The sequence below is a fragment of the Sceloporus undulatus genome, chromosome 2 (assembly GCF_019175285.1).
Source record: "Sceloporus undulatus isolate JIND9_A2432 ecotype Alabama chromosome 2, SceUnd_v1.1, whole genome shotgun sequence".
Lineage (NCBI taxonomy): Eukaryota > Metazoa > Chordata > Lepidosauria > Squamata > Phrynosomatidae > Sceloporus > Sceloporus undulatus.
Genome location: NC_056523.1, coordinates 232,259,707 through 232,286,478, shown reverse-complemented (window position 1 = coordinate 232,286,478; position 26,772 = coordinate 232,259,707). Strand labels below are relative to the sequence as shown.

At 40.7% G+C, this 26,772-nt stretch overlaps 1 protein-coding gene across 1 annotated transcript in view; it reads left to right on the top strand.

The window, feature by feature from the left end:
* The window catches only part of GPR156 (G protein-coupled receptor 156), a 30,865-nt gene extending 4,740 nt beyond the window's left edge, over nucleotides 1-26,125 (top strand). The window contains 11 exon segments of the mRNA XM_042447744.1: nucleotides 1,730-1,872; nucleotides 5,537-5,778; nucleotides 6,904-7,040; nucleotides 10,308-10,443; nucleotides 11,541-11,651; nucleotides 13,422-13,547; nucleotides 16,423-16,518; nucleotides 18,358-18,594; nucleotides 21,521-21,652; nucleotides 21,654-21,683; nucleotides 24,336-26,125. Of these exon segments, the coding sequence (XP_042303678.1) occupies nucleotides 1,730-1,872; nucleotides 5,537-5,778; nucleotides 6,904-7,040; nucleotides 10,308-10,443; nucleotides 11,541-11,651; nucleotides 13,422-13,547; nucleotides 16,423-16,518; nucleotides 18,358-18,594; nucleotides 21,521-21,652; nucleotides 21,654-21,683; nucleotides 24,336-25,559 (2,614 nt within the window). The 3' untranslated portion in view covers nucleotides 25,560-26,125.
* Nucleotides 26,126-26,772: the final 647 nt, after the last annotated feature.

Sequence of the window (26,772 nt, the reverse complement as noted above, 5' to 3'; positions counted from 1 at the left end):
TAATAAAATATGTAATGGAAATAATTATTCACTGTACTTGGAAGATGAGGACTAGAAAATTGACCACATGTAAAACTTGTGTAGCAGTTGTTAAAGCTTCGTAGAAGTTGAAAAGGAGGAGGGAGGATGTATGACAAGAAAGCAAGATTTTCTTACAACTTTAAACTCATAGAGTTGTGTTACAATATAGTCTCAGCAAGGAACCTTTTTTTCCCTTCATTTGTGTGAAAGAAGATTTATAAATCCAGCTTACTGCTTCGAGGACCTGGCCTAAATACCCAAAGGCAACAGATCCCATCTGATCTTAGAAGCTAAGCAGGGTCAGCCCCAGTTAGTACCTGGATGGGGGACTGCCAATGATATCAGATGCTGTTGGCAATATTTCAGAGGAGGAAACTGGCAAAACCACCTCTGAGGATTCCTTGCCTATGAAATTCATGGGGTTTCCAAAAGTTGGCAGGCGACTGGATGCCAAGATGACTAAATGGAGACTGTTGCTGCATCATGAGAAGGCATCATTTGCTATAAGGATCCTAAAGAATAAACATAAACAACTAAGCACAAAAGTTGGCATACAAGCCATCATGTTCCCCATCACCATGTACAGATGCGAGAGCTGAATAGTGAAAAAAGTGGATGAAAAAATCAACTACATTTGAAACGTGGTGCTGGAGACAAGTGCTGGCGATCCCATGAACGGCCAAGAAACAAAACAAGTGGTTCTTAGAACTGATCAAGCTTGAAATCTCCCTGGAAGCCAAGATGACTAAAATGAGGCTGTCGTAAGCATTTATCATGGACAATTGGAAGTATAAACGATGATTAACCTGTGATAATCCTGCAATTGCACTAATGGTTTTCACATGACATCGATATGAAATGTGATTAAAGTGCCATTATCCCGTGAATACAGTAGGATATCATTCACAAGATTGTCCCATGAATGCATATCAATATTTATGGAATAGCCCTGGGGCTGTCTCAAAATACCTCAAAACATAGTAATACAGACAATAGCATTCTATGGAAAGCCTATATGGAACTACACACACACACACACACACACACACAATGTTAATAAAGTACAATAAAGTACAATATATGACAATGCAATATAGAATGTCTTTTTGCTGATTATTGCCTGGTTATTTACTGGTTGTTCACAGGATAATGGCTCTTGTGCTAATATAATTTTGAGTTTTAATGTCAATTGCACCATTTTCACAGGTTGATCACTGTCGAAACTCCCGTGTGATATACATCATACTTTGGCCGTGTCATGTGGCAACAAGCTCCATGTAGCCATCGACGCATAGGGATATTTCTGGCTTGATCTGCTCTAGGACTGATTTGTTTGTCCTTTTGGCTGTCAATGGGATCCTCAGCACTTTTCTCCAGCACCAGATCTCAAATGAATAGATTTTCTTCCTATCTTCTTTCTTAATGGTCCAGCGCTCGCATTCACACATGGCCATAGGGAATACAATGGCTTGTATGATTTTAACTTTTGTGCTCAATTGTGTATGTTTGCATTTTAGGATCTTTTTCTAGTTCTTTCATAGCCTCCCTCTTCATTCTTAATCTCCTTCTGATTTCCTGGCTGCAGTCCCAGTTGCTATCAATGCTGGTGCTGAGTTGTAGATCTGTACTATTCAGGATCTGCTGCAGCTCCTTCTGCTGCCCAGCTAAAGCCTCTCCTGTCTGTCTGTGCCCCTTTCCCCTCCCCAAGGAAGGAAGGAGAGAAGGAAGGCTGGCAGCAGGGAGGCAGGTCTGGGTGCAGAACCCCCCTCCCCCCAACTTCATCCCCAGGGAAAGAAGACTCTGCAGCAGAGGAGAAAGAGGATCCAGGGCTGCCTTTCCTTCCAGAACCAGGTAAGGTCAGGAAGAGGAGGAGGATGAGAGGGGGTTAGCTAAACCTCCTAGACCAGGATACCCCCCCTTGGTAGGCCAGATAGGTGGCCAAATGTGGCCCCTCACCCCAAAAGAGGAGGACAAGGCACTGCCCAAGGAAGGGCATCCAAGGGAAAGGGAGGACCCCAGCCAATCCAAGTCCAAGATCTCCATTCCTGCTCCTTCCCCCTGCTCCAAATGCAGGACCTGGGGGAATTCCTTGGAAATGAAGGACATGTCCTGGAAAAGGAGGACAATGACCCCCCCCTCCCCAATCCACAGAAAGAACAGTATCTTTATGGGACCAGCCCCATAAGATGCACAAAATGCACCCAGTGTCTGTGCAGAGTGATCTTGCAACCCCTTTGAGATTCACTGAAAGGAAGAATTTGGCAGCGGGAGCTTTCCTAGACTTCAATCTACTTCCTCAGATAATATTTAGTATACTGTAGTATACTGTAGTGTACTGTAGTATATTTAGATATAGCCCTGTTAGTCTGTAGAATCAGTATGTAGAGAGATCTTTTTGTAGCTCCTTTGAGACTGACTGGGAGAAAGAAATTGACAGCATGAGCTTTCCTAGACTTCAGTCTACTTCCTCAGATAATATTTAGTATACTGTATACTGTAGTATATTATAATATACTGTAGTATATTTAGATATAGCTGTATTAGTCTGTGGAATCAGTATGTAGAGAGATCTTGCAGCACCTTTGAGATTCAGTGAGAGGATGAAGTTGGCAGCAGGAGCTTTCCTAGACTTAAAGCTACTTCTTCAGATGCATATGGATCAAATGCATCTGAGAAAGGAGACTTAAATCTACCAAAGTTAATGCTGCCAACTTCTTTCTTTCAGTGAGTCTCAAAAGTGCTGCAAGATCTCTCTACACCTGTCCCTCCACATCTGTGGCTTTGATTTTTGCGGCTTTGATTCTTTGCAGTTTTGATTAATATGTTCTCTCACTATCAATCTCTAGGTTCTCCAGAGAAAGTATGCTGGAAGTAGCACTGGAGGACTTAAAGACTCCTAGAGAAAACACTTCTCTAGGCATTTGTAGGTCCTGCAACATGATTCTGTGGTCAAATTCTGGCAGATGTTGACCGCAGAGTTCTGCTGGAGGACCTAGAGCAATGATGGTGAACCTGTTTGGGGCTGAGTGCCCCAACTAAAAGTTTTTCCAGCACCAGGTGTTACCCGGTGCTGGGGGCAGGACTTCCACCCTCCGAGGGTGGGACTTCTGCCCTCTTGGGCAGGGGTTTCTGGGGTGGGACTTCTCCCCTTGCATCTTTTCCAGCCTCTAGCTGTCTCTGGAGAGGCAGCTGGAGGCTGGGAAAAGTCTGGGAGGAGGAGGAACAGGCATGTGCGCCTGTTCCATCTTCTCTTCGCCGGGTGCCAGGCCAAATAGCATTGTGTGCCACAGTTGGCACACGTGCCATAGGTTCACCATCATGGACCTAAAGATTCCTAGAGAGGTGTTCTCTCAAGTTAAAAAAGTCTTGTTTATTTATTTGTCCCCCCCCCACTTTCATGGGGATCCTGTGCCCCTAAACCCAGCAAATGTGGAGGGAGAAGTGTACATACTGATTCTACAGACTAACACTGCTAGAGCTTTGAATTCTTCGCACAGAATGTTGCAAGCTTTGGAGGCTCCACCGGCTTCTTCTTCAGGCAAAGGGGTTGAAAAAATCATATAAGAGGGAAAGAAGAATTCAGATGATCATAGAATCATAAATCATAGAATTGTAGAGTTGGAAGAGACCACTTGACCACCAGAGGAGTCCTCGGACAACGCTGACTATTCGGCTTAGTAACAGAGATGAGCACCACCCTCTATGGTTGGTTATGACTAGACATTCATGTCAAGGGACTACTTTTACCTTTACCTTATTAAAAGCCCTTTTAAAAAAAAACCCACTTCTTGAAAATTTGCAAGGATTTAAAAAATACTGTACCAATCGCTTGCATGCTGATAGAAGACCAATATGTATGGTATATGTTTCTTGGTTGGTTAACAAATGGACAAACTGGTTCATGCACCAGTTCCAATCACTGATACATACACCAGGCAGAGCAAGGGCCCTTTCTTCTTTTTTTTCTCAGCCAAAATCACAGGTCGAGCCAGAGAAAACAGTAGGAAGAAGGCATTCATTCTGGTTCTCCTTCCATCTCCCTCCCACACAATGACACCAAGGCATGCAATGCCAAACATCACCAAGCCTGCATCCCCACTGCAGCAATAGTCTGGTTTGACACCACTTGAACTGCCATGGCTCACTGCTATGGAAGTCTGGGAACTGTAGTCTGTTGTGGCACCAGAGTTCTTTGACAGTGAAGTCTAAATGTCTCGTAAAATTACAGTTCCCAAAAAACAGGTTCAAAGTTGCAGTTGCCTCCCACTGACAATCACAGTCATCCTCATTTATCTGGATGTGTTTCATTGAAGTATCTCAAAAACCACTGTCAAGTCACAGGTAGCCAAAGTTTGGATGCTCATAGTAACATTTCTAAGCTCTGTACATAACATCTACTTTGATGGAATTGACTGTAAAAACCAGTGGTCCTCTGCCTCTGGTCTTTCAGTGGACTTTCATCAAACAGCTATAAATCTATGGAGATCAGTTCCCAAGCAATGGTGTTCCACCAAGTGTCCACATCCTGCGTTGAGGTCCCTCAGCCCCTTTTTCCAGGTTGCCTTTGCAGAATGGAAGGCAGGGCAACCTTTCCTTGTGAAGGCAGTGTCTTTAATAACAGTGACAGGCAGCCAGTAGTGTATGGTTTGGGTTTTGTATAATCTTCCTCGCTACATAGAGAGATCTTGTAGCACCTTTGAAACTAATTGAAAGAAAGAAGTTGCTGTCCTCGGTAAGTTAATGAAATCTCCGTTCTGAATAACAGAGTAAACCCCAAACTATAAATGTTGCTCTTGCACAAATCCCATTGCACCCATCGGTCTGAAATGTCATCAGGCCATACAGTCTGAGCTCAGACGCCCTTTTCTGGGTCTCCGCATGAAAAGAAGGGAGGCAGGAATATACCAATGGCAGACTTTTCAGAAGGATCACTGCCCTGGTTGGGGAATACCTTCCTCAAGAGACTTGCCTGGCACCTGCACTGTGGCCTTTTTGGCAACAGGTAAAGAAGACCTTTCTATTCCCCCTAGGTTTTAGCTCTGTCTGTTTTAAAAGATGTTGATTGTGATTTCAAGATTGTTACAGTGCTATTGTCCTTGCTTTTGCTTTATTTTACAACTCTTTTATGTTTATTTTTTTAAAATGTTTTATTCTATTATATTGTTATAACCTCTCTTTTGGCACAGGCACAGAAATTCAGCAACTTGGTAGTATACGGATGTGTTAAATTGTGTTGTTAAATGGTTGTACACCACCTCAGATTCCATGATGGGATAATGGCGAGATATAAATAAAATAAATGTTGGCTGAAACTCTTATGTTACCCTTAACTAGAGTAAACCCACTGGATCAGTTGGATTTACCTACATGTTGACTCCCCATTCGATACTTAATTCAACGGGTCTACTCTTTTGAGGGCTAACCAACAGGATTTCAGCTTTGGTGTGATATTTATATCATTGCTACCACCATCTTCTGTAACTGCTTTTTTATGATATCCATCTATCCACTTCAGGACACATCAGTATAGACGAATTTGTTTCAAATAATTCCTGCCATCATTGGATATATCTAAGCCAGAGCTGCTTGGAACAACTTTCCCTCTACAACAGCGTAACTAAGGACCGTAAGACAATGTGGTTGAATAAAGGCGTACAGTGTGCTGTGGAGACTGGTTTCAACTATTCCAGCCGGCTTAATTTCAAGAGCCGGGAAGAGCTGCAGAAGAACCTGCAGGATCTCTGTACAATAACAACTGTGGGTAAATATAAAGATTCAAAGGGCTATAGCTTTGAATTTAAAGCTCCTTATATGTTACTTTCATTGTTGCAGTTTACAAAGAGCTGTATTAATCTGTTTCAGCATAAAAAGGAGAGGAGGGAATGAGGTAATAAAATAATTCAGCAGTATTTGTGGATATCAGTCAACTTTCCCTCATGCTAAAAGGTGTTACTAGATTCCTTTAATGGAATTCCTTCATTGCTGTTTCCATTTTATACATTACTTGCAGCAATGAAATTTTCCTGTGGATCCTTATGCATGTTAAGATAGTGGGTCAGACAATCTGAAAGGAATGAGAGAGTGACTTTTATGTTGGCTGCCATTACTTGTGATGCAGATACCACTAACCAATTCATCTGCAAATCCAATAACGTCAAAAATCCATCAAATAGTGATACCTTTATTGGACCAAACAATCAAGGTATCACTGTTTAGTGGATTTATGATTGGATTTGCTGTATGGCCAACATGGCTACTTCAGCCAACATGGCTATCCATCAGCATTTTTTTCTTTTTGGTTTACCACTTTCTCATGAGAATGGATTGTGTGCTGTATACAGCATGCTGTATTTTACCAGAATGCAAGCCAGTGCAAAAATTGAATTGTTGGACCAATGTGAATTGTGTAAATCAGTGCTTCTTAAATGCTTCTGATTTGGAGGGCTAGCATTTCCTTTCCTCAGTATGCCAAGGACTGGCACTGTATTTGTTTGTTTCTTTCCTGGAAACTCATCAGAGACTGGCAGCTGATGGCTGGTGAAGTGGCATCAGTTCATAGACCACCACTTTGAGTAACTGTTTTGTGTAAAAATGTGGCTAGATAACAGTAATCATCCTGAGAAGCTTTGCAAGGACCCCCTGAGAGGAGAGCAAAGCTCTGGTGCCACAGCAAACTACTGTTCCCAGGATTGCCTACCATTGTGCCATGGCAGTTAAAGTGGTGTCAAACCGGATTATTTCTGCAGTATGGATGCAGTCCATGGTGGCAAAAAAAACAAGGAAACCACTGTGCTGTTTCATATGCATTAGACTTTTCTTACCAAGCCTTTCTTGGAGAGAACAGTCTCCATATGTGTTCTCATTGCCTTTGTCTTCCTTCAGCCACTTTCAGGCAGCATATGTGAAAATTCCTCCTCCTTTTCAGCCGCCCTCTTGGGAACTGTGTCCATCTTTCTTACCTGTGGGGTCCTGCTGAGTTTCTTCTTTCTCATCTTCACAATTCACTTCAGAAATAATAGGTAAGAATAGAAGCCTATTCTATTGATACTTTGACTCGAGAGGAAAATTGTGACAAGGTGTTGTTCTGCTCTGGCTAAAAATAAAGAATCCTCTTGCTGTCTGATGCAATATAGGAAGGTATTCTACAAGAAATTTAAACATAAGGAAGAAAAAGGTTGGATACTGTATATGGTAATATTTTAACCCCCACCCCTGATTATCCAGTATTTGTATTCCAAACCAGTTTTCAAAATGTTCCCAGGATTATCACAGCTAATAAAACTCTTTTTCAAAATCAAAATAAAACAGCAATATAAAAGAAATACAAAGTGGTTTGGCACCAATTTAATATAAAACAGCCTGAGACCAATTTAGAACCAACAGATTTGAAAAATATGTTCCATGGCTTTTTTGTGGGTTTTTGGGGGCTCTGTGGCTGTGTTCTAGAAGAGTTTATTCCTGACATTTCGCCAGCATCTGTGGCTATGGGCATCTTCAGAGAATGCTGACCTGGAAGAGAGTGGGTATAAAAACCCACAAAAAACTGTGGGTGCCGGCCATGAAAGCCTTCGACTTCACATTTTCCATTGTTTTTAAAACATTTTTCATTCAGTTAGCTCCCATTATTCAGATTAGGTATACACACCATATAGTACTTTGAGTCATACGTAGCTCTGTGAAACCTCATAGGCTCATATCCAAAATCTGGATCAGTATAGGAAAATGAACGGATTCAAGCACCCACGGTTTGAAAAATATTCCAAAAAAGTATAACTTTCAAATAGCAAACCTTGATTTTCCATTTTATATAAGGGGCATCATTTTACTGTGCCACTGTTTTTAATGGGATTTGAGCATCCACGGATTTTGTTATCCATGGTGTGTGTGTGTCCTGGACCCAAACCCCAGCGGATAACAAGGGTCCAGTGGATAACAAGGGACCACTATATTTTAGTTTGTACTCAAGATGGTGGGGTCTCCATCCAATCCTGGGAGATTATTGCATGCCTCTTTTCGCTCACTCTGGGCATGGGCTGGGTATGGGTTTAAATGGATTTTTACACATGCCTCCATGCCCAACTTGGCCTCCTGGTGTACTTTTCAATGAACAGGAAAGTATCATTATTCGAAAAGTATGCCAGGAGTCTGAATCGAGTATGCAGTGCGGCTGAGTTAGGCACAGAGGTGTGTGATAAGATGTTTTCACCTGCTTAAACCCATGCCCAGCCTGTGCCCGGATTGAGCGAAAAGAGGCATGCGATAATCTCCATGGACAGTATGTAATAGCATTCACACACATTATCAGGCACTCTTCTGACAATCCCATCCAGGCTGTTGGGAATGCTTTGATTGTGTATTCTTTTATGGCAGGCAGTTGGATTGCATGGGCCTTGCGGTCTCTTCCAACTCTACGATTCTATACGTTTTGACATAGGTCCTGAAGTCTATAAATTCACTGATTTCCATAAACAAGATTTATGCCGTTTATCTGAATTCATAAGCAATGGATGGTTTTAAAACGAATAAGTCGAGAAGCAGTAGGACAATATTTTGACAATATTTTAAAGTGTAAACATGTTTTAAAGAAAAAGATTACCAGCAAGTATTTCATAACAACAATGACTGGAATATTAAACCTTCCATTAATTGTCTGCGTTAAAAAAAAAATCTAAAGACAGGCATCTGGGATGGAGTCTCTGCTTACATTATAAACAGAAGCTGTTCCATTCATATGGATATATGTTGTCACACAACCCATCTGTTTATTTGTCAGTTTTCCCAAGAGTGCCATTATTTACACCCAAAGTGTCCATTTGTATATGAAAATTGTAGGAAAGCTTTCCAGTGCTTAGGCAACATATAAGAGTGGTAGGAATCCTTTCATTATTTAATCCTGTGATTTATCTCTCTTGCATGACTCCTGTCTTCATTTCCAAAGGAGCATGATAGATGTAACATATACAGTCGCCCTCCGTTTTTGCGGGAGATTCATTCCAGACCCCTCCCCCCTGAAAACGGAGACTCAAAGATATTCAAGCCCCATAGGCTTGAATGAGGCGTGTGCCCATGAGCTTGCACAGGGTGTGTGCTGCAGGGGTGCACCCCATTGAAAATAACAGAGCGTGCCCCTCCATGAATACAGTATTCAAGACCGTGGATCTAAAGTCTGTGAGAACAGCAGGGCGACTGTACTACAATATATTTGCTTTGAGTACCGTATATACTCAAATTGAGAAATATATGCCCCAAAATTGACCCTAAAATCCTGGGTCGATACACTAATATTGCTTAGAAAGATCCTGAAACAAACAGGTCTGATGTCCCACTCTTCATGCCTCAAGGCAGGTGTTTTTCTGTCTGTCTCTCTCTGTGTGAAAGAGGCTCCCAATCCAATTGCAAGCCTTCTCTTCCCATCAAAGAAAGACCCCTTTTAACTCCACTTCCTTCCCTTCCCAATCCAATTTGAAAGCCTTCTCTTCCCATCAAAGCAACACCCCCTTTAGCTGCACTTCTTTCCTTTCCCAGTCCCATTTGGGAATCATGTTAGGTGGTCAGGAGAGGTCCAGAGAAGGAGAAGGAGGGACACAAGTGATGTTTTCCCCTTTCTATCCTTTGCTTTAGCCCTCTAAGTTTTACCCTTGACATATCCACAGATCATATCAAAATTCATGATTTTGATCCTGAAACCTTCCCTCGACTTATACATGAGATCAACTTGCACATAAGTACAGTTGGCCCTTCTTATACACGGATTTTTTATACACGGATTCAAGCATCCACAGTTTGAAAATGTTCAAAAAAAGTATAAATTTCAAATATCAGACCTTGATTTTCCATTTTTTATAAGGGACACCATTTAGCTATGTCATTATATTTAATGGGACTTGAGCATCCACGGATTCTGTTATCCATGGGGGATCTTGGAACCAAACCCCAGCGTATAACAAGAGTCCACTGTATGTACAGTATTTGCTTCTCCACCCCTCCCCAAAATTTGGGGAAAATGAGGCCTCCAGGGTGATGCTTCGGGGCATGCAATTCACTTTTGAGAAAGGGCATGGGTTGAATGGATTAAATATCCAGTCCCAGAGCACTCCATTCAAAACAGGCCAGGAGACCCCTGATGCAGGTTATTTGGGTCCTTCCTTAGAAGTGGAGGATTGAATCAAGACATTCAGCACAGCAAAAAAGCATCATCTGATGACATGGACATGAAAAGTGTGGCATTGCCGTTTCTTAAAATAATTCTTGTCCCTGTGTTCCCTTAATTAATTTGTTGACTGGAGGATAGTGAAGATGTCCAGTCCCAACCTCAATGTGGTGACTCTCCTGGGCAGTGGCTTGACTTACGGCAGCACTTGCCTTTTGGCAATTGAAAAGCAGACTTCAATCACCAAACACTCCATGGAGATGCTTTTTCAGGTGGGTAAAAGCCAAATGGGAGGAAAAAGCATGTGGCTTACTTTAACAAGGTCTTATGGAGCACCTTTGTATTTGAAATTAACTGGAATTTGGAGGGGTACAAGGATACGTTCTCTAGGTGCATGCAGAATTTTCCTCCTGCACACCTGCTTTTCAACTCAGTTCTTAATGTGAAACAGCAATGAACATACATTGCAGGCACCAAAGACCAGGGTCTAGGCATTATCTGGACTGGTGTGCCTAGGACTTGGAAATTTATAAATCTAATAACTAGCTTTGAGAGCCAATGTGTAATTTTTACTCATCCACCAAGCTGCCATTTCTCAACATAGGATGAAGTTGAGATAGAGAGAGAAAACAAAATAAAAATGATTAAACTGAGTAAGTACTTCAAAAATATATACAAAGTGCAACCTATTGCTTCCACCAAATGTTGCCTGCCCATCTGACTGGGAATGAAGACAGCTAGGAAGACACTGTTAGCAGGTGCTATCTGATGATGGAACTGGATCAGGGAGCTCCCTAGTTGCTCAGTAGGCTGTTGCATTGGCAGGAATGCTGTCAGACTCTATGAGCCGGTTGCATTTTTTATTTTATTCCGTTCCTACCTAACTGCCACATGCCACAGGTGAGAAGATGTTGCTGCCCTTTGTTTTGCCTTCCCTCCAGACAAGCAACCAGTTTTATGACCATTTAAATTGTTTTTCCAGCCCACTCCCAACATTATTGGGCCCAGCTTCACATTTGTTCTCTGCTAGATGAATCTGGCTATCTGACCATGATGGCCAAGGCTCAGCGCAGATAGCAAATTGTCTACTTTGTTAAATTCCAATAACTGATAAGTCATTAACAAAATTAGAATAGAAGATATTTTAGATGCTTCTTGAGATGAATAACTGCTCTGGGATGAACTTGTGGGGTGAGATGGAAGTCTATCATGTTCTTACTCTGATTTGCAACCATAAGAGTTGCAACTATTTTTATAAAATACACACCAGTCTTACAGCTCTCTATATTATGTCTATCTTGGATTTCCTGGATTTCCTCCACTTCTCTCTTCCTACCTCAGATCTTTTCCTTTCTTGTTTGCTTTACAGGCACGACTCTGCCTATTGTGTATAGGCAGTTCCCTAGCTTTTGGTCCCATCCTAGGAAAAAGCTGGCGGTTGTACAAAGTATTCACTCAGCAGGTTCCAGAGAGGAGAGTGGTAAGTTCTCCTTTTCAGCCTTCTGTTCATTGTCCCTTCAGTCTGACAAAGAGTTTGTTGCATATGGTTCTTCAAGGAACTGTGGAAATAATGGCAAAGCTCATGAATGACCAGATGTAGCTGCATTGATGGGGTTCCATCAAATTATTTGTTATTATTATTATTATACTCATTTATATCCTGCCCTTTCCTCAAAACTGGGACTCAGAGCAGCTTACAAGATTAAAAACAGTACAACTAAAAATGTAAAAAGTGTTACATCATATGTCTTATGATTCAATTCCCTGACTCCCATCTTAGAAGTCAAGCAGTGGATGAGAATGTCTCCAGCCCTCTCACACAGCAGCAGGTTGCAATGACTGTACATGTGAAATGCAGTATTTAGTGTCATAGGTGTGGCTCATGACCTTATAAACACGGAACAGGATGCCAGCTGATCCTGTCAACTCGATGTGTTGCAATTTTTTTAATATCAAGATTGTACTGCTGTACTCAAGATATACTAGTCCACACATTCTCATAGTAGTAATTCTATCAAAGCATGAGTAGTCTGTCATGACCTATTCTGGATAGTACCCATGCCAGTGCATTCTTTTCTAAATGCTCACAGACCCTTTAGTAGTAGTAGTAGTAGTAGTAGTAGTAGTTATTGTTATCATCATCATTGTTTGCACAGCAGTGATGTGAGCTTGACTGGCTTATATATTGTAGGGTCCACCTCTCCTTTTTTTTTAAACGGACATTTTCTGTGGCTTCCAATATTGTCCCAGTTTTGCAAGAATTCTAAAGTATTGCAATTAATTAATCTGAAATAAAGTTCAGAAGCTCTTTCAGTACATGAGCTATTAATCATCTGGCCCCAAAGACTAGAAATGGCTAAATCCCCAGCTACCTGTGTGGCAGGTCATACTACTCTGTTTCTCCAGGTTGGATGTAGATTTTCTTCAGGAGGCAAAATGGGATTTATGTAGTTCCATCACCTCCCAGCTGTTAACACTTCACCATCTTCCCCAACTTACATGCTATCCCTTCCACATTTTCCATGATCGATACATAATCAAAGAAGGCCATTTAGATCTTTTCACAGTCACCTTGTGTAGCACAGTCTCTTTCAGCCAAAATTCTTGTCATTTTGGTTATAGTTTCCTGGCTTTGATGGGCCTTCACTCATCACTTTCAAAAGTTTATGATGTAATTTAGTCTGATTATGCCACCCTCTACTTTTTCATTAGATCGTTCCAACAATTGAAAGTATCTACAGTATTTACAATGGTGAACATCTCCACTGAAGAAATAATGCAGTTTAACACTTGCTTTAACTGCCATGGCTCCATTTTATAAAATCCTGGGATTTGTAGTATAGTGAAGCTCCAGAGCTCTCCCACAGAGAAGGCTAAATATCTCACAAAACTGCAAATGTTAGACTTCTATAGCATTGAGACATAGCAGTTAAAGTGGTGTCAAACTGCACTATTACTGCAGTGCAGATTAGACCGAAAAGAGTTCATTTATAAATTATACATTTGGCCAAACATTAAAAGTGCACCGGTTTTAACAGTTAACAATTAATTAATGTTAAAGATGATCAAAGTAAAATTTCCTTCCACTGTATGATGTTTAATTAAGTCTTCTTGGTTTTTGACAAATGAAAAAGACAGCAGTTGGTACTATCTTTTGGATGTGATCTGAAACCTCCCTATCTTGGTGTAAGTTGTTGTTGGAAAACTCTAGTGCACACACACACTGAAATCTTGAATATCTATATTCCAGATTATCAAAGATTTTCAACTGCTGGTGATGGTATCAGTGTTAGTACTGGTTGATGTTATCCTACTTTTGATCTGGATTCTCTTGGACCCAGTTCAGTGTCTCCAAGGCATCAATGTAGAGCTGCAGGTAAGATGTGAGGGAGGAATAATGTGTGTATAGTTAAGAGAAAGCTGCAACCCAATACTTCACTTTATGAAAATAAGTATATTTCTAGTTCACAGTGTGTTTGGCTGCAGCAAAGGCTCGCACCATCCAGATTGTAAACCTACCTAATGTGTGCTAATTCCAGAGACAAATCACAGATTTACTGTATGTCAAGCAGATAACATGCATATAAGTAATGTATTGTTATGGAATTAAACATTTATGCATTTTGATCAATTGATAAACATAGGCGGGTTACAGACCGCCCGTTTGGGGCGGGCTGCACCCGCCCCTTTCCCCGGGGGCCTCAGCGGCTAGACTGGCAGCCACTGAGGCCCCGATCCGCTGCTTTCCAGGCTGCAGGGAAGCGGCAAAAGGCCCCTTCCCCACAGCCTGGAAAGGGGTGTCCTTGGGGCTTCAAGCAAGGCAAGGAGCGCACGAAGCACGCACTGGGGTTACAGGATGCGGAAGCACCACCCCTTTCTAACCCTAGTATGCACTCTGTGTGTACTTTCCTGCCCGTTTGTAACGGGCCACAGTTTACAGTGGGTTGAATCTAGCTAGTAATCTGCACTGGAAAAAATTCCATGTTGACATGGGCTTTGGTGAAATGGCATCACTAGGGTTGGTGTCGCTTGGTGCAGAAACTCATGATATTATGCCCCATTGACCTCCTCCCATCCCAACCGTACAGAATCCTTAGTCATGTTTTTTGTACTAATGTTACTCATAATATTAATATAGATATTAATTAAAAAGGCAGATATTTGGGGAGGAATGGTGTCACCTGGTGTGGATTGCACCCACTAAGTGACATCCCTGCATTGGTAGCAGGAAGAAGCAGCCAGTGGAGAAAGGGAGCTGCTTGGAGCTAGGAGCAGCCCATGCCTGTTCTTCCTCCCCAACAGGATTCTGCCTCTGATTCCTACTCTTAGTAAAGCACTCTAGGTCGGGGAGGGCAGGGGAATTATTCTGAGTGCAGTCTTGTCCCATCAGTTACTTGTAGGCCACCCTGAGATCCTGTAATATTGGCTGGGATGTCAGTATTGTAAAAAATAAATGTTAATAAAATCATTGGGGAAGGTGAAGAAAGAAAGAGCAGCCAAGCTTAAAGCTTCTGATTGCTCCATTGTAAGGATTTGTAAGCAACTACTGTATATACTCAACCTCATGTAATTCCCTTGCCCTCCCCAACCCAGAGCACTCTACTGAAGAACCTACAAAATTATGGCAGGCATAACTGGCAGGCTCACATTAAAGGCTGGATGGAAGAGAGAGTAGTGGGAGGTCAGTGCTTCCAAGACAGATTGGACTTTTGCCTTTCACTAAGGGATGGTACCCTTTTTAATAAGAGTTATAGTATAGTATTTATGTTGACCCATAGATAAGTGACCTAGGTTTTTGGGGTCATTTTTTTGACTAAAATTTTTAGACTTATACATGAGTATATGCAATATATCATAGGATCTCTTGTTTATGAATGCAATTTCTGTTGCCACAGCGTAAAGTGCTGTTCTAAATTCTCATTTTCAAATGTTAAATCCATCCCTATGGTACATTTTATCTTACTGTAAATTTATTTATGTTCACAAAGCTAATTTATATATTAGCTGTGCTTAGCAAATAAAGAGCTTAATAACCTTTGTAAATTTAATCAGAATAAAATGTGGAAAATCCTAAATTCTGTCCTTAACACACACACCCCCGATATTTGATTTTGGGGAGCTGTTTTTGTAAACATAAACCATAATAAAAGCTCCATTCACAGAAAATGTTTAGAGTTAGATTGTAGTGACCTGCAGGAATATGCAATGTTTAAGCAGATTTCTTTAGGTGAGAAAAACAGAAGGCAGCTTTGTAATCTATGAGTAAAAACAAAATGTCAAGTTCTCTAATAGCTTTATAAGAATCACCAAAATATCACAAAACTGGAAAGCTTTCAAGTTTTCAATAAAAACAAAGTCCAAAAAATGTGACTCAATGTAATGACCATTGTGTCTGTGGACAGATTGACTTCCAAGTTTGAGACTGTAGAGAAAGCGAAGAAGAGAGGTGTCAAGGTAATATAAGTAATAGCTGCTGTCCCCACTGAGGAGGAGGGCAGGAGTGTTTTTTCATCACTTCAGAAGATCTGAGGATTTGCTGAGGGCTCCATCTTCCTCCAACCACTAGCTACCAATTTTGCTTCAACTTATATAACAAGCTTAGAACCTTATTGGACAAGAAAAGAAAGATGAAACTGATCAGGAGAGTAGCAGCTTTCTCTTTGCCTCTCCACATGCCATCGAAGCACTTCCATTCTCTTTCTTGAGTGAGATGGTCATAAAAGCACATCTTTTGTCACAGTGGAAAAATGCATTTGTCAAAAGGAACACTTTTACAACTGTCTCCCTTAGGACAGAGAACGGAAGTTCTACAACAGCATGCGGAAAGGCAAGGAGAGAATGGCTACTTTCCCAGTCCATTTCAGCTTTCTCTTCTCAGGCAATAAGGCTCTTAACTCACCACATAATTTGATTTTTAACTTTGCTGATACAAAGACTTTCATGTTTACTCCATGCTTTTGCTCTAAAATGCATGAGGAGCCAGTATTCCTCAATTAAGGCAACACACTGTGGGTTAACATCCAGCCTAGAAGTAGGAATTCACATGTGCCTGAAGAGGGAAAACATGACTCCCTTAGAAAAGGTGGAGGCTGTGAAGAGTTGCATTCTTGAGTTTTGTGTGCTTAAATTTCAGCTGAGAATTCAAGAATGTCTTTTGTGGTTAGGAATCTGAAAATAACAAATTGTTCAACATTGGGCATTTTGCAAACAAAGGCAGAAGGCTTCTTCTGTGTATTTCAATTTTCTGCTAGGTGACGGAGAAAGGCTTGGCTTGCACAATGCACCAAGGGCACTTCTGTACCTCTCTGTACTCTGACTTTTGGCTCCTTCTCTTTCTGGGATTCAAGGTAGGTACTTAATTCCAATGATCTGTTCACACAGCTAGTAAAGATCGTATGTGAAGAGACTTTGGGAGACAGGTTTGTTTAGTGCTGCTCACTGTACATTCTGTACACACCTTGCTCAGGATAGCGAGTAATTCATATCTACACCATGCTCAGTTGCTTAATAGTGCAGATTTATTTCAGATGTTCACCAGTGCAAAATTCATAGATGCATTTGGTAGTTTACTGGGTTTTACAAGAGATACAAGGACTCCCTGAAACAACATCTCAGGCTTGGCCAAATCAATCACCAACAATGGCCTGCCCTGGCCTCGCGTCGGGAGGCATGGAGACACACTATCCATGATGCTGCAGCCTTTTTTGAAAGCTCACGTCGAATGAGTCTCGAAGAGAAACGACAATGCAGAAAGAACCACAACCTGGAAACATCACCCAAGGAGACTTTCTGCTGTGCTTTCTGCAACCGGACTTGTTTATCTTGGATTGGCCTTTTTAGTCATCAACGCGCTTGTAGAAAGCGCGGGATGAGTCCTTCCTGAATCTTCGTTCGCAAAGAAAAGCCAGAGAGGGTTTTAGACTGGACAAAACACATTCACCCCACCTTTATTGTAGCACGTGCTTTATCCTAAACCAGACAGAACTGATGTGAGTTTAAGGGGTGACAATGAATGTGAAGGATCAAATTCAAAGTAGCATACAACAGCTTTCAGAGCTTCACGGACAAAACACAATTAGTTCTGTTGTTTGAGAAGATTGTTCTCATATAAAATAATATTCTATTATTGTGTAATAATAAAGCCTTGGAAGAACTCGTCTAGGGTATAACCAGCCCTTTGCTCAATGTGGGAATCTAGAGCTAGAACTTCTATTCTGCTTGAAGATGTCCAGCAAGGAGGAGTCCACTTAGAATGGAACCAACTAGGAAACTGGTTCCATTATCCAGCTGATCTTACTTCAAGATATTTCTCCCAAAACCCAGCCAAAATCTATCCAACAGAGCTAGACTATTAGAGCTAGTCTGGCATCTGGGACAGCACATCTTTTACTTTTACTTTAGGTCCTCTCTCAGCCTTCTTTTCTCCTGGCTAAATATTCCCTTCACACTTTCCTTACATGAGACTTGTGTTCAATAGTGCCTATCACTTTTAATGCCTTCAATGGAACTTGTTCACATTTCTAGTTGCTTGTTAAAGAGAATGTAGACCAGTAGTTCCCAAACTTTGCACTTCTAGGTGTTTTGGACTTCAACTCCCAGAAGCCCCAGTCAGAAATTCTGGGAGCTAAAGTCCAAAACACCTGGAGGATTACAGTTTGGGAACCACTGATGTAAACAAACTTGGCACAGTACTCTAGATTAGATACACAGATTAATGGTGAACCAAGATTGTGACTTGGAAACTATTGGACTATTAAAATAACATCAGTTGCCCTTTTAAACAGCTGTTAAATCGCACTGCTGACTAACCTTGTAATGGACTACAAATCTTAGATGATTTTAATGTAATACAGTATATTTAATGCACATTAATTCTCAAGCAAGCTCACACAGTTGGAGTTCTCATACTGTTCTCAAGGGATTACCTGCTCCAGACCTTTTCCCCTCCAGTTATATTTTTGCTAGATTCCTGTTTAGCTTTCCGTTGAAATCCTTCTAGTAATGCTATATAGCTTCTGTAAACCAAATGTGCACTTATACTGTCATACCAAGTAAGTACTAGAATTTGATTGCATTAAGAAGTGAATGGTTAATTAGGCCAGAATCAAATTTTAACGTGTTGAAAAAATGCTAAACATACTTCTTGAATTAAGTTTCAAAAAGATCACTGTTCTTTTTGCTCCCAGTGTAGCCTGTTGATATATGGAGCGTATCTTGCTGGGCTAACAAATGATCTCAGTTGTCCGCCAGTCAATCAGTCCCTGACCCTCATCATTGCAATAGCTCTTATTTTTCTCTCGACTGGACTTTTGCTGGTGGTGCATCGTTTTTTCCACTTGTGGCACAATCTGGTTTTTGGATTTACCTCGGGAGGCATCTTGGTTTGCACATCTACAATAAACTGCTTGATCTTTATTCCACAGGTAAGGAACCAAATGGAGCAAGATGTCGCTCAGACCACTGGTTTTTTTGTTTTGTTTTTAAAGTTCTACATGATTGCTCAAACACACATATAGCTGTGGTACTGGTGTGTGACACCAAAACGTAACCAACCAAACATACAGTGGTACCTCGGGATACGAATTACCCAGGTTACGAATTTTTCGGGATACGAATAAATCCCATAGGGATTTATTGTTTCGGGTTACGAAGGTTTTTTTTGGGTTACGAAAAAACCCTGGCGCTGTTTAAATGGAGCCGCGGCAGAGCCGCGGCTTTTTTTCCCATTAACGCCTATGGCAATTCGGGTTACGAAGGTTTTTCGGGTTACGAAATTAGCCGCGGAACGAATTAATTTCGTAACCCGAGGCACCACTGTACTGTATATACTCATGTATAAGTCTAGAAATTTTAGTCAAAAAATTGACCCCAAAAACTTGGGTTGACTTATCCACGGGTCAATGTAAGTACTGTATTTTAACTCTTATCAAAAAAGGAACCATCCCTTGGTGAAAAGTAAGAGCTTAATCCCTTCCCAGAGCACCTAAAAGAAGCATCAACCCACTCTACTGTCTCATCCACCCAGCCTTTAGGGCGAGCACAAATAGTTATGCCTGTCAAAAAAATTTAAGTTCTTTAGCATCGTTTTCCTTTGCTTCATCCTTTACATCCTTTGTTACCTGCTGCTACGTTTTGCCCTCGACTTATCCACAGGTCATATAAAAATCCATAACTTTGGCTCCAAAACTTACCCTCAACTTATACATGAGGTTGACTTAAAGTCGAATATATACAGTAGTTGTTTGGTGGCTAGTTGTTCAGGGTCAAGAATTCACTGATGTTGTGTGGTAGTGGCTGGAAACCTCTATCATGTGGCCCTGCATTTGCTTCATTCCATTTCTTCCAGACTAGTCTGTTTAGAAGAGAAATACATTAAATCCTTTTTACTCCTTTTGGAGTCGGGTGCTTCTTAGGTTGTGGAGGCTGAGTTGAAGATTCCTAGCAGGGTGACACTCTTGCCTTTTCTTTGTAATCTGACTTCCCAATACCAAGCAGAATAAACTGGTGATACTTTCCGCAGTGTAGGAACAGATCTGAAGTGATGCCTGGGATGTTTACCTGATTCTTCTGCAGTGTAGGCAGGTGTCATAACTGGGATCTACAGCAACTTCAAAATATTTCCTAAAAGGAACATTGGTCTATAATGATTCAGACTGGCCACAAAATATATTTCTCCTTTAACTGCCCATGAACCACCACAAATGGTCAGGCTCCACAAGGAGTAAAAAGGCTTTAATGTATTTCTCTTCTAGTTTATGCCTGATTGAGATCTGAAGCCAAAAACATGGAGCTAGTTTGTTAAAGCACCTCTAAAGGCAACAGCAGAAGAACCAAGGAAATTTGGAATGGCTATAATGTCATTATTTGGTGGATCAGTGATTGGGTGAGCTAGGGATCTACTCCAATTCTATAGTTCTTTAATTTAATAGCAGGTTGTACCTACATATCATATATACCTGCATATACGTGTAACAGTGTTCAGTGCAGTTATGCTGGATACGTGACCACCAGAACAATGCTGGCTCTTTGGCTTACTAACAGAGTTGAACACTGCCAGTTATGACTGGACATTCATGTCAAGGGACTACCTTTACCTTAACATTTATACCTGCATATCAGAAATCTAGAAAACATGAAGAAAGTAGTGAAATAACTGTACTCTTACAGAATTGATTAGCTGAAATATGTTCTGAGCTGCAAATCACATGAGGATGTATGAGCTCAATAGACACTGCAACCAAATAAATGCCCCAGAGACGTTAAATATTGGACTTGTATGGTATCCTAGACATAAGGAAATAACTTAAAATGATTAAAGTAGTGACTTTAAAATAACCAGAAACGGATGGATGGATGAATAGACAGACAGACAGACATTTTAATCTATATATTAATAACCAGCCAGGGCTCTCCTCACTCTCCTCATACTTCTGATACAAGCATATTAGTACAAATTTTGTTTTGGATAAGAGTAAGCTGACAAAATTATATTTATAATAAATATCCAAAGTGGGACAAAGTACACATTGGATTGATAAAGGTTTTACTTTATTTTCCAGTTCCACTGTTGAAATTGAAAACTGCTGATGATGTGAAGTATACATTATAATTTTCCATCTGATACCAGCATTACATGCATTCCATCCAACAGCATAAAAGGCAGTAAAAACATCATTTACAGTTCTGGAGTTTAGAAGCAAATTTAATTTTTAAATTCTCATGATTAAAAACTATTGTTAGATTCAAATATTTCCAGAGGATATAGCAAACAGGGAAGTGGTAAAATGCACCGCATCGTTATCAGAAAATGGTGATTGCTAAGTTGCTACTATGTTTTCTGTGCGGTTAGAATTCAGAGACATAGCCATGTTAGTTGGGGATATCAATATACAAATGGCTCTTGTAGCATCTTAGAGATTGAGTGAAAGAAGTTGTAACCTAAGCTTTTATAGACTTGGTCTTCTTCCTCAGATGTAGACTAAATTGTGAAAGCTTATGCCACAACTTATTTCATTCCGTTAGTCAAAGATTCTTCAAGATCCCTTTGCATATTGTTATTATGTGTTGAAGCCAAGGAGAAGAAATCAAATAATAATCCAACTGAAAGAAATCCTGGTGCATAGTTGCAGGCAGGTAGAGGAAGGATATTTTCCATTGGATGTTGAATATTTTACCATCAACCAGTCCTAACTCATATATGACTTGATTACAGAATGATTGAACCAAGGAATTAATGTATCATTGAACATAAATTATAAACCAAATACCCACCATCCATTATTTTCTTTTTCCATTTTTCTGTTCCCCCCTAATTATACTGTGTACACCTTTTTAAATAATGTTCAGCAGATTAGACAATGGAAAGCTTTTGAAAAACATAAAGATGATGCTAGCCACATGGCCAAATATTTTACCAGCTCCAGTAAGATCTTCCAGTCTACCATGTACAGTGATGAAGAGATCTACCAGCTGCTGGGAGAGAAAAAAATCCATGATACAACAGCTTGCTGAGGTGAGACACAAGGAGTAGAACAATTTCTTCCTTCTAATTATTTTGCTTATTAATAGGAAGATTAGTGCTGTGTATTCATATCCCCCCCATCATTCAGGAGCCATAGCTATGACTCCTCTTATTCACATAAAAAGTAAGTATTAAAAATGCCTCATGGAACACGTAAAAGAAAAAACTAATTTATGACATGGAAAACCATGGAATGAGAGTGAGGAAGACCATCCATTTTGTAATCATCCTAAGCATTAAATTCTATTAGCTCACAGTAAAACTCAGTGTCAAATGTGACAAATCACTCCATCAGACAAGATATTTACCAAGTTGTAAATGTAAGAATATCTCTCCATTTGATGGAGACTCTGGCCTTTTCACATTAACATGTCTGTTAGGAAGAAAACACCATATTTTCCATAATTTTGGCCCCATACAGACAGGCCAAAATAAAGCTGCTTCAGGTCACTTTGGAGGTATGCTGTTTAAATGATGCATGGGTTCTAGGAGTCTGGAAGCTGTGCCAAAGCTGTGCACCAGCCCTTAGGACTGGATTGTGGCTTTGGTGCACAGCTTTGGACTGTTAGGACGCATGCATCATTGAAACAGCATACCTCCAAAGTGACCCGAAACAGCTTTAATTTGGCCTGTCTGTATGGGGCCTTAGATAAGTAAAAAAACATGTTGTAGAAATTTATACCAAGTAGTCAACTCATATTAAGTTAGTCAAATTAATTTCTTTTTTTTTAAATTAATCTTTATTGAAATATTACATTAAAACCAACACATTACAGGACATAACATACAAAATACACTTACGTTATGACAATAAACAAACACAAAACTAACATAAATTGTCCTTCCTGAGCTTCTGATACTTCCTTTCTTTTTGAAAACAAATTGTTAATTCGAATTGTATTTTTGTTTCAACTTACTGCTTTTTTTTTTTACTTTTAAAGTAATATTTGAGATGGTTTATAGACCAACATATATCCTTATCTTTATATACATTTTAGGAAAACATCACATCCCAAGTTTTCCCTTCGTTTTCTTCCCCCATCTTGATATGATTCCTTGAAAGAAAGAAAAAAGTAAATAGAGTTTAATAATATAATTATCTACAATTATCTAACAATTACTACTTCTAGTCAAATAGTCAAATTAATTTCTGTGCACTGTGACAGACAGAAGCTGTAAGTTAGAGGGGCATGTGCAACTCTTAAGAAACACCTTTTCTGCCTACTTTGTTATGCAAAATGTCAACCAGAGTAGGTAGCTTCTACTGCACCTCTCAAACTTTGGTTGACTTCATGCTGCCCTACACTAATTGTGACAGGGAGTCCTTTGCAAATCATGTAGCATTAGAGACAAGGGCCTGTTACAGACTGCCAAAATAAAGCTGCTTGGGGTCTCTTTGGAGGTATGCTGTTTAAATGAAGAATCCAGAAGCTGCACCAAAGCTGCACTCCAGTGCTTAGGAATGGAGTGTGGCTTTGGCGCGACCTCCGGACTCTTAGGACCCATGCATCATTTAAATAGCATGCCTCCAAAGAGACCCCAAGCAGCTTTATTTTGGCAGTCTGTAACAGGCCAATATCTATTTACTGACAAACATAGAATGGGTTCAAAGGACAATCAGGAAAATATTTAGATAGGTTTTTTTTAAAATTTTTTAAAAAAGTTCAGTTTTTTTAAAAAAAGCTTAGTTTCTCAATAATGAAAACCTTTTGTAGGTTTTATCCAGCAAAAATTAAAAAAAAGCTACTGGGATCTTAGCATTGATAATCTGATTTAAGATGCTAATTCCAGTGATCTGAGGTTATGTCTATTTTTAAATGGATGACAAAAACAACCTGATGATTCCTAGTGAAGAATATGTTTATTAAATAAATAACTGTAATTGATGTGTCTCCCAAATCTTTCTGTTTTATTTTGTGGTATGTTTAGCCAGGCCAGATACAGGGCTTGAAAGAAAATAATGAACAATATTCAAATCACACTTTATGACAGATGTAGAATTCAAGGATATAGCCTCGTTAGTCTCTAGAATCATTTTGTAGAGAGATCCAGTGACACCTTTGAGACTAGCTGAAAGAAAGAAGTTGGCAGCATGAGCTTTTGTAGACTTAAGAATACCAAAAGCCTCTGAGGAAGTAGACTTAAGTCTACGAAACCTTATGCTGCCAACTTTTTTCTTTCAGTTAGGCCTGGGACAGACTGCCTTAAAAGGGCGGCCTAGCAGTGACCTGTTTCCTTCCAGAGGGACGCCGGAGCAGCCAAACTGTCTGGCGTCCCTCCACCCCAAAAACAACCTGGAAAAACCAGGTTCTTTTTGGGCCACCACTCACATGTCATGAGTGTGCCATTGGCACACTCATGATGTAAGCAACGTACAGACGCTGCATATCGCTTATGTCACAATGGTGGCGCCCATGTACACGGGACTCTGCCATTAGTCCGCCACCATTCCTAACTAGGGTTAGGGACCATGCAGTTGGTTTGCGGTCCCTAACACTAGCATCGCCGCCGCCACATCCCTTTAGGCCAGCCTGTCTTGGGCCTAGTCTCAAAGGTGGTGCAAGATCTCTACATATTTTATGACAAATAGTGCACTTGGGGGTATTAACACTGAAAACATTTATCATATTCTGTTCAATACAGAAAAATACAGCAATTGCTTGTCTTCAAGAGGAAGTCAACAATGCTAAGGAGAAGCTGATGAGGCTTGTGGCTGTAGAGGATGACAGTGTTGTTGATTCTCCATTTCCTTCTTTGCCACAATTACTGAAGGCTCACTCTGCAACTAATTGTTCTTCCATGGGAGCTGAAAATCAGCTGAGAGATACTTTTTTACCTGGACAGGAGTTGAAGGCTTGGCAGTTTCCCTGGCTCTCAAACTCACAGTGCGGACCAGGATTCTGTACTAAAAAAGATTGCACTGATTATCACAAACCTACACCTCAACAGGTACCATTAGACATTACTGCTAGGTGCAGATTAATGAATGATTACAAGAAGACTGGCGATGATTTCAGTCCTAAAGATGACGAAGACCAGCGGCTCTGCCACTGCACCAACACATTTTGTATAGATGCTATTCAAGAATCATCCAGACTCTCAACTCCAACTGAGGAAGCAAAGCAAGGGAGGTCTGCACCTGCACTTTTGAATCAGCTCCCAGAAATCACCCATGGAAGAAGCAAAAATCTTCAAGGAACCTTACAAGATCTGAGCATGAACTATATTACCGGTACCCAAATGTCTTCCAGGGTATCTAATGAAAGTGTGGAGTGTGACATGAACATAAAATGTCAACCACACGATATTCAGGCAGACATCATGAAACTTAGTCCTTATGAGACAAGACAGGGGGAGAAATGTCCCATTCCCCTCAAGAGTTTGCATACTGTGGACAAAACAACCAGCAGAATGCAAACAGGTGACATAGGTTCATCTCATGCAGTGGTAAGTGACAACAAGGATGGGATACCACTAAAGATGGGATACCCCCAAGTATACTTGCATCATCTGCCTTCTTTGTCAGCATCAGTGGGTAAGAAAACGCTTCAGGACAATGCTAAAACTCTACTTTATCTGGGCAGCATCAGGAACCTGCATCAGTATCATCAGAAGGATTTTTTGATGCACACATTACAAGGCCCTGGCTCTGATGCCAGCAGTAGCTCCTCTGGAGCTGATCCTCTCGACTTCCATCACAGACACTGCTGCGAATTTTGCCACTGCAAACTGTCTTCCTCTAGCGACAGCTACATCACGGATACAGACTTGGAACTTGGTATGGCCCAAGGCTCTTTTGTAAAATGTTCTGACAAGTCTCAGCCTATTGTGAATTTCAATGAGGATTTGGAGCCCACCTATGTGTAAAAGGTAGGACTGAACACAACCACTTCCTGCATAGGCAGGAATGGCAGTCTAGGTGGATAATAATGGAAAAACCCTTCACAATTAAAATGTGGAGACAAACTTGCTTGGTTCAGCTATCTGAGAAGTGGGTTGTTTTCTGGAACAGGGAAAAACGGAGACGGGATCACAGATTTTATGAAAGTTTTGTGACTTAATGCATCCCTCTCACTCACAAAGTGCATTGCATTGCATCTCTCCCATGAATTCAGCGGATTTATCACAAGGGCAAAAATCTATGTGGTCCTTCTTCCAGGTTTAACAGAAATGGGGTAAAAAGTCTGTAGTACACTGGTTTCTATGGTACTTGCAGGACATTTATAACATTTGCATTTTTGTCATAATAAAAACAATTGTATTCTTGTTGGGAAGATGGAAAGCATGTTTATAGGGGAAAGAGTGAATAATTCTAGCAGATTGTTCTGTTGTGAAGTGTATAGTGATTATGTGTAATACCAACACCAAAATGACATTGGATTTTGCAAGACTGACCTTATCTGTGATAAGCAAAATATTACTAAAGATGCATTATGTAGACAAATCTGTGCATGTTAATGTTACACATGTTTTTGTTTTGAGAAATGAGAAATAGCAAAGCTGTGTTGTGAAGACTTCATGTTTGTTGGTAAGGGATAGTCTGAAGGGATTAATCAAGGAAAAAGCTACCCTAGAATAGGGTCAGAACTGTGAGAAACCTTGTTTATCTACTTTCTGGTGGTGTGACAGTTAACTATTGTTTTTATTACTGAGAATAGTCTTTATAAAGCCAATTGTCAGTATGAGTAAGTCTTACAGTATGATAAAGCCAAGAGTAAGAAACACATTCTGAGGCATGAAAGAAATCATACAGTTCTTTTGCAGCTGTGTACTAAGCAAAACAATAATACAGTGCGCCTGCACCATACGCGGGCGCACCATACGCAGTCTTGAACCTACGCGCTCAAGCCGTGGGGAGCGCTTGGGACGGAAGGGGCGGCGTGTCCCATTCAATTGAATGGGGCCGTGCGCCCATGGCACCCCTTGCACCGCTGCGCACGAGCCCCATTGTTTCCAATGGGGCTTGAGCATAGGCGGAATTCGCCTTATGCAGCGGGATCCGGAACGGATCCCTCACGTAAGGTGAGGGCTGACTGTACAGTGGGCCCTTGGTATCCAATGGGTTTGGTTGCAGGACACC